The 16,882-nt window shown below is 36.4% G+C and overlaps 1 protein-coding gene across 1 annotated transcript; it reads left to right on the forward strand.

Annotated features, from left to right (window-relative positions):
* Positions 1–209: 209 nt before the first annotated feature.
* Positions 210–15,318, forward strand: LOC18423605 (GDSL esterase/lipase At5g45910). Its single transcript, XM_006828205.4, has 5 exons — positions 210–757; positions 869–1,090; positions 1,736–1,884; positions 4,914–5,190; positions 14,751–15,318. The coding sequence occupies exons 1-5, from the start codon at positions 493–495 to the stop codon at positions 14,969–14,971; spliced, it is 1,134 nt and encodes a 377-aa protein (XP_006828268.2). The 5' UTR covers positions 210–492; the 3' UTR covers positions 14,972–15,318.
* The last annotated feature ends 1,564 nt before the right edge of the window (positions 15,319–16,882 follow it).

The raw sequence follows: 16,882 nt of genomic DNA on the forward strand, positions 1-16,882 counted from the left end.
ACATGAGAAAAAAATGAATTTCAATTTTTGGAAATAATGCATCCTGTAACGCATTTTTGGACCATCAATTTTCAAGATTTTCAAGTTTTGATAGATCTGCTAGATCTAGACTAATTTTTAAGCTTTAAATTTTATAATTAAATATACAAATATATTTTAAAGCTATCACAAAGTTTTTCAGTATTAAAACAATATTTCTCGACACTATTTGAAGGTGTGAATTACTTTGATTGTTTAGAGCCTCCACTCTATACAATCCGCACCCCTTTAAAAAATGGCCATCACTTTCTAATAGGTAGTATGTCGAGTCTGCCATAACTTTCCAGTTAGAAGTAGGTTCTCTATTTTCGGTAGATTTTTCTGCACTTTAACTCTCACTCATGGGAGGCCACTGGAGTGTGAGCAAATATGTTTCTCTTTCTTCTTCTATAAATTTGAAACCAATGAAGATCTCCTCTAAAAACTTAGCATTTGCACTTCAATTCAATCTCGATGGCCTCTTCTTCTTCTTGCTTGAATTTCTATCTCCTCCTAATTTTCTCTCTCTGTAGTTGCACCATTGCATCCAAGGTCCATTCCAAGAAAGGGAACTATTCTGCTCTCTTTAGCTTTGGTGATTCACTTGCTGATACAGGGAACCTTCTCCTCTCGGGGCACAGCCCCTTCATAGGGATAGCCCACCCTCCCTTTGGAGAGACATTCTTCCACAAACCCACTGGTCGATGCTCCGATGGCCGCTTAGTTGTCGATTTCGTCGGTGTGTTCTCTCTCCTCTCTTTTCTTTGTTTTCACATTCATGAAAATTGACATGGACATGTACAGAAATTTCTCATATTTGGCTTCTTTTTTATTTGATGAATGTGCGTAGCCGAGGCGTTTGGGCTCCCTCTGCTGCCTCCTTATCTCTCTAAGTTGAAAGGTCCGGCGGACTTCCGAAAGGGCGTGAACTTTGCTGTGGCAGGCGCCACCGCGCTCAATTCCTCGTATTTTACAAAGAAAAACATTGGATTTTTGTGGACAAACAGCTCCCTTAATGTCCAGTTGGGGTGGTTTTACCATCTTCTGCCATCCCTCTGCAGGACTGATGCTGGTATCTCTCTTTCTCCTCTATGTGCTGGTGTCCATTTTCCGTTTTCAAGCGTTATCAGTACCGGAAACTGATACATGGCCTGGTTCATTTAGAACCGGTCCAATTATGGATGGTATTACTTTGGCTAGATTTTAAAATATATTAAAAAAAAAAAAAGGTACACTAAAAAATATGAAATGCATTATAAAAAATGATTTAATTTTGTTTAGTTAGTCTAATTGATCAAGGCCGTACTTCCAACCAACTAAAATTAGTTAAAGATTAGTTTTAAACTATTTTCGACTAAAGTTAATTTTTGCTCTAGATAAAACTTTCTAAAGCACTCAACTAAAGTCCAACGGGCCTCATCAATCTCGATGACGATGCTCTCTATATTTTACTGTCCATATTTTTCAGGGGTGGCGATGAGCCAAGTGTCCTAGCCCAGCCCGGTAAAACTAGGGCTTAGGCTACAAAATGTAGCCCGAGGGCCAGGACCGGGCTAAGCCAAAATAGCCTCGGCTTGGTTCGGTTCACCGTTCTAATTTTTTAATCTTTTTTTCCCTTATTTTTCTTTAATTTTACCCTGGGCCAAGGTCTACCTGGCCCGATGCCAGCCCTGCATAATTTATAGGCCTATGCTTGCTAAGATTTTTTACATGGCAGCCTGTAAAAGTTACTTGAAGAAGTCAGTGTTCTTGGTTGGGGAGATTGGAGGCAATGACTACAACTACGCCTTTATACAAGGAAAGAGCATTGAACAAGTAAAGAGTTATGTGCCGGATGTCATTAACGCCATCATGAATGCAGCTTCGGTACGTGACACTCTAATACACCACATACTTTTGGTGGACACGTTTTTTATGCGGCCCTCCATATTGTAGAAATGGGAGCTTGGTAAGAAATATATTTTGTAAATATAATTTGATCTTAATTTTTAGATAATATATAATATTTAACATGAAGATTATGAATATGAAAAATAATAATAATAATTGAAACTAAAAATAATATTTATATTAAAAAAAACATGTGAACCATTAGATGCAATTGTTTTAAATGGACCACCAGAAATACGGTCCAGCTGCCAAACAATTTTCCACTTTTGATCGGTTTCATGCATCAATGGTTTCATTAATCAAAAATGGGTTTCGTTGAGAAGTTCTAATGAACTCTCTGCCTGCCCATTTCTCATCGCTGGCTAAGGAAACAATGGGTTTTACTGTGTCGGTCCGCAAAATAGTAAATATGTTGTACCCTGGAAAATTGACTTTTAGATATGAAATTGAGAAATTTAGGTAGGGATTGGGAGGGCTGAAAATGGGTCGAATTGGGGCTGGATCCACCTAGATCTTGATTCCTATTCAAAAAGTATAGATGGGATCTGGATCCAAATCCAGACTTACTAAATCCAAAAAATTATTTTTATATATGTATAAAATTATATATAATACTTTACTGATTGGGTGGATCCAAATCCGATGCACCTAGATCTCGATTCATATTCAAAAAGTATAGACGGGATCTGGATCCAGATCCAGACTTGACTGGATCCAAAAAATTATTTTTACATATGTATAAAATTATATATAATACTTTACTGATTGGGTGGATCCAGATCAGATGCACCTATAACCAGATCCAATCAAAATTACTATTCAGATCCAATTTTTAAATCCGGTTCTGACCCTTGGATCCAAATCTGATCCATTCATGGATCTAGATCACCAAAATCTGAATTTCAGATCCCAACGACGTCAATTCTCAACCCTATAGATAGGATATATTTTCTGGAATTAAAGATGATCCAAAATTTTTTGGAGTTTTATCTTGATGTCCTAAATTGTCGCCGCGGGTGAAAGTAGAACTTCGAAACGAATCTAGGTTCGAAATTGATGCTTTTGAACCCTCCAAAGAGCATTTGGGTCGTCCAAATGCCTGTTGGCCCTTCCTGTAGCTAGTTTGAAAGTTTGAGAGTCTTAACTACTTTTGGCAATCCAATATTTCCTTAAAAAAAAAAAAAAGCTTTCTATTTGAAGCGGTTCGAAAGTGGGACTTTTGAACCTCTTGCGGTTAATTTCAAGCAAACTACAATACAGTTCAAAAGTTGCATTTGTGAATCACAGTCAAAAGTTGAAAAAGGTTTATGTGTGGGCGGGTCTAGGTTGGAAACTTCGAACAAGCCTTAAAGGAAAAAAAATAAAAAAAATTAAAGTTTGGAGCAGTTCAAATTTGGACTTTCAAATGCCCCACAACAAGGGCCAATCAGCATTTTTTTTTTTTTCCACAGCAAGCGTCAATCAGCATTTTTTTTTCTTTTTTTTTTTGGGTGCAATTGGCATACGAATGCATCAGTAGGTGTAGAGGTAAGGTGCACCTTCAAACTTTATCATGGTATATAATTTTGATATCAAATGTTCTTAGGATTATCTCAAAATCTATTGTTATACCTAATTATAAAATTTTAAATTTCAAAAATAGTTAAAATCAAGTAGATCTATAAACATATGAAAATATTGAAAATGGACAGTGTAGATAATATGCTGTAAAATGCTCTAATTTTGAGACTTAAAATCTTTTTATTTTTCACGGTCATACATCTCGATGTCGAGATGATCAATCAAAGGTTTTTTCAACATTAAAACTACCTTTTCCGATGGACTTTGAGGTACATCCGTAGTTCTACATTATAAGGTTGCATCCTTATATAAATTTTTCCCTTCTTTTTTTTTTTTTTTTTTTTTTTTTTCTAACAGTTGGGAGGTAGTCTCCGTAAGTATAATAACAAAAAAGAAGAAATAAAGAGACCTTACTTCCTAAAAAGACTGACCCAACACTCCTAAAATACAAAAGGATGTCTTAATCTCAAATGCCCTACACTACCAACAAACTTAGAAACCCCGTGAACCACTTAAAGCAAAATGCCTCTCTCTCCAATCCCTCGGCTGGAGCCCTGACTATCCACCACCATTCTTGAACAGAATCCCTTCCATAATAAGCGCACATGCTGGGGTTGGGGTAACACACCTAGCAGCACCCAAATACTCTCACTAAGCCCATGGCGCATCCAAATGGAGTCGACACAACTAGTGGAGTTGTTAAGATTGGGCAAGAGAAATGGGTGGGAGGAGGAACCAAAGAGGGAAAATCTAATAGAGCAAACATTTTTTTGGGAGAGGTCAATTATCAAATGGACAGTCATTTATCTGAAATTACAAGCACCACCCCCACTTCATATGCAGTATATCTTTTTTTTTAAGTTTCTCTCATGTCCGGCAATTCAAATACCGGACAAGAGAAAGCTAATTTCTTGTCTTCATAAGCCCTACTCTACAACAAACCTTGCTCACCGGCAACTTGGCCAGTGAGTGTTCACCGGAAATTAACCTCCTTTGCAACTTTTTTCTTTTGTGAACTTTTCACTTTTGCGCTTGCTTTCGCCACTGTGATGACCGTTTCCATGCCTTGCCCGCCAGTGTGATAAATTTTCCATGCTTCCATGGAAAAGAAACTGTTCGGTACTCATTGAAAATGCTTTTTCTAGGCTATTGAAAACGCTCTTAAACGAACTTTCTAAAGTTTGCCGGAAAAATGCTTTCACATAAACCAAATGAGTACATTGTCGACCATTTTCCCATGACTTATACTTTTCTTTTATTTTGTCCTTTTATGTATTTTTACATTTATGTGGCCATTAGAACCCCTTGCAACAGTGTTGTCATCTTTATGCTACAACTACTTAGTCAAGAGGCTAAATTCCTGTGATTTCCTCTATTTTGGCCGCTCCTTTCCTTCATCGAACAATTTGTGCATTTGGAATAAAATTTAGATGTGATAAATGCAGGTGTTGATCCGAATAGGAGCTAAAACTCTGGTGGTGCCAGGAAATTTGCCGGTCGGATGCTCAGCTAGTATTCTCACCGGCTTTCTTACTACAGACAAGAATGAGTACGATCCCCGTAACGGATGCCTAATCCGCTTCAATGAATTCGCACAATATCATAACTCAAAGCTCCACAAAGCCATCCAAGCAATGAGAGAGAGGTTCCCCCACATAAATATCATCTATGCCGACTACTACAATGCTGCAATTCGCTTTGTCCAAACACCGGAAATGTTCGGTACTTCCAAATCCTACCTTTAGATTGTTTTCATTGCAAATGCTTGGCACATATATTGTGTCCCTTTTGAAGGGATATCGACATTATATCTGCCGACCATTCAAAAGACCAATGGTGGAGATGAGCAAATGCAGGGGCAGAGCTCCTCATGAACTATGTCACGTCCATCAGCACATTCATCTCCACTGTAAGATTTCTATGGATGGTTACCTCACATGATATTGCAAATTGAGCTGCATCTTAAGAGAAGGTCGTGATAGAGACCTGGTTTGCTTAAGAAAAATGCTCAAGGCTTGGTGGCCAGTGAAGTTCATTCCCCAAATGATTCAACTTTGTTGGACATCCTGCCCCATGTGGGAGGGACCTCCTTGGTGTGGCCTAATGTGGAGAGGCATTTTTGGGGACAACACCCAAGGACTTGCTAAGCAAGTAATTTGGGGTCTATAAAAGCCCAACATAAGGGGTGGCAATGGGTCGGGTCCGGCTGGACCAGACAGATCCAAATAGTATACGGATCCAGGTTTTGGACCCAGACCCATCAGGTCTAAAAGTTGGACCCATACCTAAACCTATCGGGTCCCGGGTCTATCCCGTTGGATCCCGAGTCTGGTTGGGTCTATTGCCACTCCCACTATGAACTTCTTCTCTTTTTCTTGCCCTTTTTTTACCGTCATATATCTATACTTTTGGTAACAAGGTCACAATCACCCGCTATTAGATTTCAAACCATCTAATTTGTTTTTTAATAACTAAAGATATCTACGAGTTTTTATTGTATATGATCTTTAATACACCCAAAAGAATAAGGCTTGAAATATTTATCTCCAACTTGAAGTATTTATCTCCAATGATTTATAGGTACGGGCGGGTCCAACCGGACCCAGACCCGAATAGTATTCGGGTCCAGGTTTTTGTACCCAACCGACCGAGTCAAAATGTTGGACCCATACCCAGATCCGACCCACCGGGTCAAAATGTTAGAACCATTCCCAAACCGGTGTTGGGTATACTTGGCAGGTCCCGGGTCGTGTCCGGGTCCATTGCTACCCCTACCCAACATAAAGGGGCTCATGTTTTAGGTGATTATTTTCTTTTTAAGAGAAAGAACATGCTTCTTAAAAAGAGAGAAGGCCTCTTATAGAGAGAAAACACTAAGACAAAACCTAAGAAAACATAAGAGATTATCTTGGAGAGAGAGTTTGTTCTTTGGGTGAAGCCTCTAGAGCCTAAGAGAGAAGGGAAGAGAAGCCCCTTAGAGAGGGAGGGAGAGAGAAAGCCCCGAGGCACATAAAACTAAGAGAGAGAAATCCTCTAGATAGGGACGATTTGTATCCTAAGAGAGAGAGAGTTTGCATCTTAGAAGAAGAAGGTAGTTTCTTGATGCAGCTGAACTGCGTCATTTGTTCCACCATTTCCCGTGTATTCTCATTACTTGTAGTAGGTTGCGTACTCTCTTGTGGATGTAGCACAAAAAGAGTGAACCACCTCAATCATATGTTCAATGTTTTTTTTTTTTTTTTTTTTTTGTTTGATATCTTGAATGTTTTTCCTACTTCTACACATATAAAAGGTGCTTGCTATTTGTACCATAAGGGTAATGGTTTTGTCGCATGCATCCACATATTTTCGAGAGGGCTCAAATGGTGTGAGCCTGATAGTGGTATCAAAGCTTGTTTCCCCTAAATTCAACACACTTCTTGTTGTCCCTATCACCATTTGCCTGTGAAGTGAGACCTAGCAGTTGCAGGACAAGAATGGAAGGAACCTCCAAGTAACCAGGATCCTCGAGACCACAGTAAAAGGAGTGCTTGGGACACACCATCAATCTGTGGCCATCAATTTGTTGAAAAGAAGGTCTTGATCACCACTAACTATCTTGACTACTAGTAACCACCATGAGCGGTGGTGAACCACCCTGACTACTGGTGACTCATCTTGATCGATGGTGATACACTCTAACTACCGGTGGCCACCTTAGTAGCTGATGACACACTTTAACCACCGATGGCACACCTGTGACCGTCTTGACACACTGTGACTGCCAGTGACCCATCTTGATTTCTAGTTGTAAAACTTATGAAATCCTAGAGAAAGAACATGAAGAGCAGACTACGAATCATTCAGTCCACTCAAAAATTAGTTATATATATATATATATATATATATATATATAGTAGACAAAAATATCCTTGAGGGTAAAGATGAACAAATACTCTATACAATGTTATAAAATATAATCTCATCTTAAGACCCCGCCCTCAAGCCGAGCATATGTCTTGTACGTCAAGAGCTTGTTTGTGGACTCATAGTGTCTTGATCTAGTTAGTGCGTTAGTGAACATGTTTGCCAGTTGATGGGATGAAGGAACAAAGGTCATTGAAATAGCACATGATACAATCTTTTTTCTAATGAACTGATAATCAACTTCTATGTATTTAGTGTAAGCATGGAAGATAGGATTGGTGGCTAAGCGCATGGCTCTTTTATTATTACAAGCTAGAATGGTTAGTTTAATTGTAGAAACATGAATTACCTTAAAGAGCATACGTAGCCAAGTAATTTATGTCGCGACAATACTCATTGCTCTTTACTCTGATTTTGTACTGGATTTAGATACCGAGGCTTGCATTTTGCTACTCCAGGAATCAAACTCTTTCCTAAAAAGAATACATAATCATGTAATGGACCTACGATCATTAGGGCTACCTAGCCCAATTAGCATCAAAGTATGCTTTGAGGTCAGGTGAATTGGAACAAGTATAGAATAAGCCATTATGTATAGATCCCTTTAAATACCTCAAAATATTTTTTGTGGCTTCCCAATGAGGTTGTCAGGGAGCCTGCATGAACTGACTTACTGTATTCATTGCATAAGCAATGTCAAGACGTGTAAATGTAAGATATTGAAGACCACCAACTACACTTCTATATAAGGAAGGATTAGGTAACAATTCCCCTTCTTCAATCATTAACTTCCTACTTACTTCAGCCATAATAAAAATAGGCTTGCATACCAACATCATTGTTTTAGAGAGTAAGTCAATAATATACTTATGTTGGGTGAGAACAATGCCTTTTTTGTTCTGATGAATTTCAATCCCAAAAAATATTTTAGTTATCCAAGATCCTTCATTTCAAAGTTCAGTTTCAAGTCTTTCTTAATATGTTCAATGCCTTTAATATCATTTCTAGTAACAATAATGTCATCCACATAAATTAGAAGGATAACAATACCTGAGGATGATCTTTTAAGAAATAGTAGTCAACCTTGCTTCTTTGAAAACCAACATTATGGAGCAGACAACTGAATTTCTCAAACCATGCCCGAGGAGCTTGTTTGAGTCCATAAATCGCCTTTTTAAATTTGCAGACATGATGTGGTCGTAAGGGATCTTCAAATCTTTTGGGTTGTTGTATGTACACCTCTTTTTTAAAATCACCATGAAGAAATACATTTTTCACACCAAGTTGATGGAGTTTCCAATCAAACATAGATGACAAAGCCATGATGGATCAAATAGTGGGTGCCTTCACAACTGGACTGAAAGATTCGTCATAATCAATGCCATATTATTAATTAATTAAAGCCCTTGGCCACTAGTCTGGACTTCAACCTTTCAATTGAGTCATCTAATCTGACCTTAACTTTGTACACTCATTTTGTGCCCACTACATTTTTGCCTGGATGTAATGGCACTAATTCCCAAGTGTGATTCTTTTTAAGTGCATGAATCTCTTCTTTCATTGAGACTAGCCATCCCGTGTCAGAGACAGCTTCTTCATAGGTGGTTGGTTCTCAAATTTGAGAAATTTGTATTGCAAAGGCTTGATGATCGGAAGAGCATCTCTCTCCCGAGGTATAACTCTCAATGGGGTATTTTGTTCTTAAGATCTTGGAGATGGTGTCAGGAGAAGAAACGGTTGCAGAATAAATCTGGTAGCCTAACAGATATCTAGGAGGTCGTGTGGAATGAGAGAAACGACGTGGTGGTATAGGTGAAACTGCTAAGGGTCCTTCAAATAAATCATGTTACACTATGGAATATGCATCTAAGTTTGAAATATGAGAAGAAAAAGAAATTGGTGAAACAACTGTCAAGGAAATAGGTTGTTGATCTGACATGTTAGAGTGAGGCGATAACTGATAAGGGTGATGTTGCTGAGATGGTTCATCTGTAACTTCAGAGGAGATAGGAGCTTGTGAGTGTATTTTTTCATGCAATTGAAAAGGCATTGAAATAGGTGCAAACACACTATTTGACATGCTATTTGTGTTAGTTTGGAAACACTGGTTCTGACAGTAAAGCCTAGTTTCATCAAATATTACATGTCTTGGAATGAAAAAGCGTCTTGACACTTTGTCATAACATCGGTAACCTTTATGTTCAAAGTTGTATCCAATAAACCCACACTCATAAGCCTTAGGAGAAAATTTATTTCTTTGAAAGGAATAAATGTGTGGGAAGCATACGCATTCAAATACCCGGATAAAAGAGTAATCTGGTTTACTATAAAAAAGCTTTTGGAAGGGAGATATGAAGGACAATGTAGAGCTTGGCAATCTGTTAATGAGATATATAGCAGTGGAAAAGTTTATGGCCAAAGGAATTGAGGTAAACCACTTGCATACATCATGGAAAGACTACTCTCGATAATGTGACGGTGCTTGCGCTCAGCAATACCATTTTGTGCTGGAGTGTACGGACGTGAATATTGATGATGAATTCCCTGCTGACTCAAATATTCTTTAAAAGCATGAGAGGTAAATTCACCTCCACCACCAGAACTAAAAGCTTTGAGTTTGCAAGCAAATTGAGGCTCAACATAAGTGTGAAATTAATAAAACAATTAAACACATTAGATTTTTTCTTCAAAAAATATATCCATGTAAATCGAGTATAATCATCCACAAAAACAACATAAAATTTAGAAACTGATAAGGAAGTAATTGGGGCTGGACCTCAAACATCACTGTGAATTAAATCAAGATGAGCATTACACTTTCTGTTAGAAGAGTTAAGCGTAGACTCGAATTATTTTTCTAACTGATAAGAAGAAAATAGCGAACCAGGAGATAAATCATTAACAAAATTAGGTAACGCTAACTCTCTTCCCAAATTACTGACAGTAGTGAAACTAGGATGACCTAGGCGCTCATGACACAAAATAGCTCCATTGTAGCAAGACCATAGAGTTGATCATTTTGGAGCACGTACAAACCTTCTCTCAATACCCCCTCAGCAATCACCTTCCCACTTTGTAGATCTTTCACAACACAACCATGAGGGGTAAACTCAAAACAACACTTAAAATCTTTAGCAAATTGAGATACAGATATGAGTTGCTTATTTAGTTTGGGAATAAGTAAAACATTAAGAATATTTAAGGAACCAAAGGTAGTGAAAATACTCATAGTTCCAATATGGGTTATAGGTAAGGCAGTACCATCTCCAATGAATACCATACAAGAACCATGGTAAGGAATCATGCCTCTAAGTTGAGAGTTGTCATCCGTCATATGAGCAGTTGCACCGAAATCCATAACCTAAGGACGATCAGTTGGTGTAGTGGTTGATAGATTGCTGAAATCATGCACTGGTGCATTTTGGGGACAATGAGACATTTTTTATGTCCCAACAGTTTTTAGCAATATATCCATATCACCCACAATACTGATAAGTTACGCAAGGTATCATGCCCAATCTTAGTTGAGGAGGTTGATGGAAAGGTGGGTTGGCTCGAAGGATGCCTTGGTGATTTAGGTTATGACCTCTACATCTTCTACCTCCATAACGACTACGTCCTCGAACATATCCACCTCTTTGCCCTAATGATGTGTTCATCAAGGCTTGAGGATTACTTTCAACAATTGATGAAGATACAAATCGAGCTTCATATGTGAGAAGAGAAGATCGAAGCTCTGAGAAGGATGGAAATGGTGGTTTGGTCATCAAGGACGTCTCAAATGACTTAAACTCTAGACTGAGACCTTTGAGGGTATAGAGACATATCTTGATCACTTATTGGACTATCAATTGCTGCAAGGTGGTCACCTATAATTTTGAACTTGTTCAGATATTTAGTCACTGATTGTTTAGGTATTCAGTGAGCAAGTCATCGGAGAGTAGAAAGTAACCAACTCAATAGTATTTTATCTTTCATTCACCATTCCAGAAATTTGGAGTCTTTTGACGGTTCTAGTTTGCTGCCTTGAATTTCTTTTGATTCCTCATAAATAAGTTCATTTTGTGGCCGACTAGATCCATCAAGATGACTTTCAAGATTCAGGCCTTCAACATAATTGAAAACTTAGGTCTTCCATTTGAGATAGTTGTCTCTACTGAGTTTAATAGAGATAAATGATGGGAAGTTTAGCGAGGCCATAATAAAGAAAGTTACTTCACTTGAGATTTTTGAAATAAAGTCTTCACTAGAAGAGAACAAATTCTGAGAGATAATAGGGAGTACCTCGATACCACAGTTTCTGAAGTTAAGAAACAAAATAGGACATACTTCGGTAGATAGAGTTCCGAAGTTAAACAAATAGGCCACATGAACAGAGGTTACCGATTATTTTTTTATTTTATTTTTTTACAAGGGTACAAACACTAACCCTTTCTCAAACACCAACAAGCACTTTCGTTTTGACAAACACCAACAATACCTTTTTCCAGGATTCAAGCCCCAGAGAGGAAAAAAATTTGCAAGGTTGTAGAGAGAAAATCAAGCAATTTTGGGAAGGAGTGAGAGATGATAATCTCAATAGATTGAACAGGGCTATGGCCAAAAGCACTTAAGTTTGTAGAGAGATAATCAAACAATAGAGAGGACAAACTTTTGAGAATGAAAGAGATATGATAATCTCAATAGAATGAACATAGCTATGGCAAAAAGAGCTTAAGTTTGTAGAGAGAGAATCAAACAATAGAGATGACAAACTTTTGGGTAGGAGATAGGTATGATAATCTCAATAGATTGAATAGAGAGGAAAAAAGAAAAGAGAGAAGAGAAATAATGCACTTACAGAGAGGAACAGAAAATAGAGACATTCGTCTTCAAACAAAAAAGAGGAATGATGCGCTTACAGTTGATGATGGTGACACTCTGATACTATGTAAAACTTATGAAACCCTATAGAGAGAGTGCTTATGGGGGCTTAACCACCAGTGAAAGGAAGAAAAAAGGTTGAGATGGGTTGTGGAATGATTATTGTGTTTACATCAAAAATGGATAATAGAACCAGGAACATGATGATTTATTCCACGGGAATAACTAAATTATGAAGAAGTCAAAGATGGAGATCTTTAATACTGTAAGGACTTGTATACACCCATTAAATGATAGAGCACAAGCCAGAAGCTATGATCAAGAAAGAGTAGACAAATGGCTATTGAAACTAACCAACAATAGTTGGCGATGTTGTATTCCAGTATGTGTCAAGTGAGACATTTGTTAATTTAACAATAGAACAAGCTACATGACTTGTACGATTATAAATAATAAGTTCTTCATTCGGAAGTTAGTGAGAAGTTTAAGAATGGGGGCTCCATTGCAAGGCACTTGAATGAGATATAAAGCATTGTTCACCAGCTCATAATGATGAAGATGTTCCAAGATGACAAGCTACATACTATATTGTTACTATATAGTTGGGAGACTCTGGTGATCTCCCTAAACAACTCAGCACTTGAGGGAAAAATAACTATGAGTCAAGTCTCCATCAACCTACTAAATGAGGGATGAGAGAAGAAGATCTTCCGACACATTGACCTCACAAATTGAGGAAGTCCACATACCGGATAAAATTATATCGAAGTCGAGAAAGGGGTTCACATGCTTTTATTATGGCAAGAATGAGTAAATAAATAGAGAAGGTCAAAAACTTAAGAGATAGAGGCAAAAGGGCAATGCCAAAAATAATGATAGGGATGTAAGGTGGCTAACTTAAAGAAAAATAGTGTATATATTCAAAAAATTTCTTTTTTAATATCAACAAATATGTTTACATGTGCCACTTACAATGAGAAAATATAAAATAAAAATCCTACTAATACCTAAGAATCCACGTTTACTGTCACAACCGTAAAAATTTATTCATAAAAGAAATAAAATTACAAGATAATTGTGAATCAAGAACTAGTGTGTGTGTGTGCATAAATGAAAAAGTGCTTTCGTCGTTGTGGAACAAGAAACCTTTGTATCTTAATGCATGTATTTGATTTATTTGGAGCAATTAGAGCGGGATCCACTTTTGGGGGAATCTGAGTCAAAACAATAACAAGAATATTTCTAGTGAAACATCTTTCACAATATCTAGAGAGATGATTCACTAATAGACCAAAGGATAAGTCATTCGCCTCATTCATATATAGATCATGAATTGTTTAGAAACCATATTATGCAAGGAGAAATTGCTTTTGCTAATTCTAATTGAGGGGTGATATCAAACTGGTTCATTTTCGATATCATATACATATAATGAGACCATTTACCTTTGATTCAAGGAGATCACAATTACTTATAGTCATCCGATGTGAAATCTAATAGTTTCTGTTTGTCACAAAGTTCGAGAAATTTATTTTTGAATTTTGAGATTAGTCGATAGAATAAGTGCAACCAACCAAGGTCACATCGAATGGTCAAGATCAATTGTGACCATCTTATAAAGGTAAATGGTTTCATTATATACTTTTCCTATATCATGGGTTTTGGTAAATGGGTCGATTAAATGGAAGAAGATTGTTTCTCTCTTTAAAGAAAAGACTCCCGACTTTTTTGCTCCCTGGTTCATGGGTTGAAGTTTTGTGAAAAGTGAAGTGGTTGTCCCCGATCTTACACAAAGTGGTCCTTAAGAATAGTCGGCTAATCGGGGTGGTGAAATACAATAATGGACGGCGATCTCTACAATAAAATTCACTTCCTTTTAAACTGTTTAGTTGCGGATGTTGTGACCTATTAAACAAAACCTTTGATCAAAAACCATTTCCCTCTTGGGATGGACAACCCACGTTACTTTGCCAATATTTACAAAACCATTTATGCATCTCCTCAAATTGTTCAACCAATATTTACAAAACCATTTATGCATCTCCTCAAATTGTTCAAGTTCAATATTTTGAGAAGTGATTTACGCACGGGCTTTAAAATTTTATATAAAATACAAAATGTTCTACTTATATACGAAAATTACCAAGAAAGTTGGTCAACCTGGGTTTTAAAATTTTTTCAAAAGTGCCCCTCGGTCAACTTGAATTTTGATTTTTTTTATTTATTTATATATATATATATATATATATATATATATATATATATATATTATTTAGCTTTTATCGTTAGTAGGTCAGTGCCTTAAAGCTTGAGGTACTTCCCTACTAACAAAAATACTAAAATAAAAAATAAAATTTAAGTTGATCGAGAGTCAATTTTGAAAAAAAGAAAAAAAAAACCGATTGATAGACCTTCTTTGTACTTTACCTAAAATTTTAGGGTCCGTTTGTAAATCGCTCTATTTTGAATTGCATAACTTAATTTAGGAACGGTTTTTGTGACTACAAATGCAGGATTCCGAAAGGAAACCGTTCTCAGGGCATGTTGTGGAGGCGGAGGACCATATAATTTCAACATCACGGACAGATGTGGACATCCAGGGGCCCATGCTTGCGCAAATCCGGCCCGATATGTCAATTGGGATGGAATCCATCTCACAGAAGCCGCTTATGAATTCATCGCCAAGGCCATGTTGAATGGAGAATTCATGCATCCTCCCATCAAGCTTGCATAATCACAGCTAACTTTCTTCTGTCATGCTGCTCTGCAAATGTGCTTTCTTCTAACCGTTGCTATTGCTAGGATCAATAAGGTTTGTACTTCTTGTAGTGGTGGAATGTAGATTTTGTTGCTTTTATTTTTCACCTGTATTTAAGTACAAACTCTATTATAAAAAGTTTTGAGGGGATCACTACTATCAATTTGTGAACATCATTTAGATCTTTCATGGTTTTCATTGTTGACGTAAGGATAGGAAATGGGTTTTTCTCTGTGAATAAATAGGAATTAGTACTGTAAGGGACCATGAGAAGAACTTGTAATATGGTCATGATTAATAGCAATTATTGTGATCTCAAGAAATACATTGTGTGTGTTTATTTTCCCTATCAAAACTCTAGTCCATCTTCGCTTTGTAAAAGAAAGATTTAATTATATTATTCTTGAATAACAACATTTTTTTTTGTATATGCCATCTTTTTCATTTTTGTTTATATATTTTATTTTTTAATATATATAAAATTTTAAAAACACCTATAAACGCTTTTGAAAATGTTTCACTCCACCACGGACATGCCATTTCCATGGCAGTTTTTCAAACGAAGCCACAACTGATGGCGCTATGTTCGTGGCGGTACCGGGCGAAAAAAAGACCATCACAGACATGCTATATCCATGATGATACTGCCACACACACACACACACACACACACATATATATATATATATGAGAAAATATATTGTTAGCGCACTAGCTAACAGCTACAATATAATCTCAATGGCCCAATTGAATATGGGCCTATCAAATTGTCACGATTGTATTTGGTATTTGAATTTTAAATTTGTTCTAAAAATCCAAATAACTTGAAATTTTAAACGTCTGTTCTTTAAATTTAGGAGATTCTAATAAAAATATTTTTAAAAAAAATTATAAAATATAAATTGACCAAAATACTCTTGAAAATTTCAACGGTATTTTAGTTAATTTATTTTTGTGAATTATTTTTAAAATATTTTTATTAGATGCACCTAGATGAGAAGAATAGATGCCTAAAATTTCGAGATTGTCTACAAAGAGACCATTTATCTTTTGTATATTGAGGTTACAATCATTCATACTCAATAGATATCAAATTGGATGACTTGGGTTTCATATGATTTGGATTTGAAAAAAAAATATTAAAATTATATTACGAATTAGGTAATTTGAAAATTAAAAATAAATATGAAAGAAATATGTTTTCAAAGAGAAAATAAAGAAAAGTTACCGTTCCAAAAAAAATGAGGCCTTTAAATATAGGAAGATGGATGATAACACCGAACCCTCCGTATGTCATTAAAAGAAAAGGTAGGATGCCATAATATATGTTCCATGATACAATTTTATGTCGTGCAAAACCATTATTAATGAAGCTCACAAGCCATAAAAGGAAATAAAGGAAGATGAGATCCATGATGACCACAATAATAAAGATCTCCACATAATGGTCTTGTGAACACAAAAAAAGAAATATGGTCATCATGATTATAAAAGCTAAGTATTATAAATCCTTTGTAAAATGGCGTTGTTTTAAAGCACAAGTATTATAGAGAATCATGCAATGATCATTTTGCAATTAATTTGAGTAAAAAAATTCATTACTTGAAGGAATTTTTATTTTTTTGTGGATGGATATTAAAAATAGCAACATTTTACCTTCCCTACACATTTTCTTCTTATTTGGCCTGCTTTTTGCCGGATTTTCTTTATTCCTATGTCATATAAACGTAAGCTTGATCTTCCAAACGATGTGAACTAAGAATCACCCGAAACCTTCACATACCAATGAGTTATGGATCTTTGAAGATACCAAAATCATGATTTTCAGCAATGTAGAGGATATGTGAAAGCTTTGGGAACAAAAATAAAAGAGAAAAATGTTAGAAG

The sequence above is a fragment of the Amborella trichopoda genome, chromosome 8 (assembly GCF_054954075.1).
Source record: "Amborella trichopoda isolate Santa Cruz 75 chromosome 8, AtrichopodaSantaCruz75HAP2 v2.0, whole genome shotgun sequence".
In the NCBI taxonomy this organism is placed as follows: domain Eukaryota; kingdom Viridiplantae; phylum Streptophyta; class Magnoliopsida; order Amborellales; family Amborellaceae; genus Amborella; species Amborella trichopoda.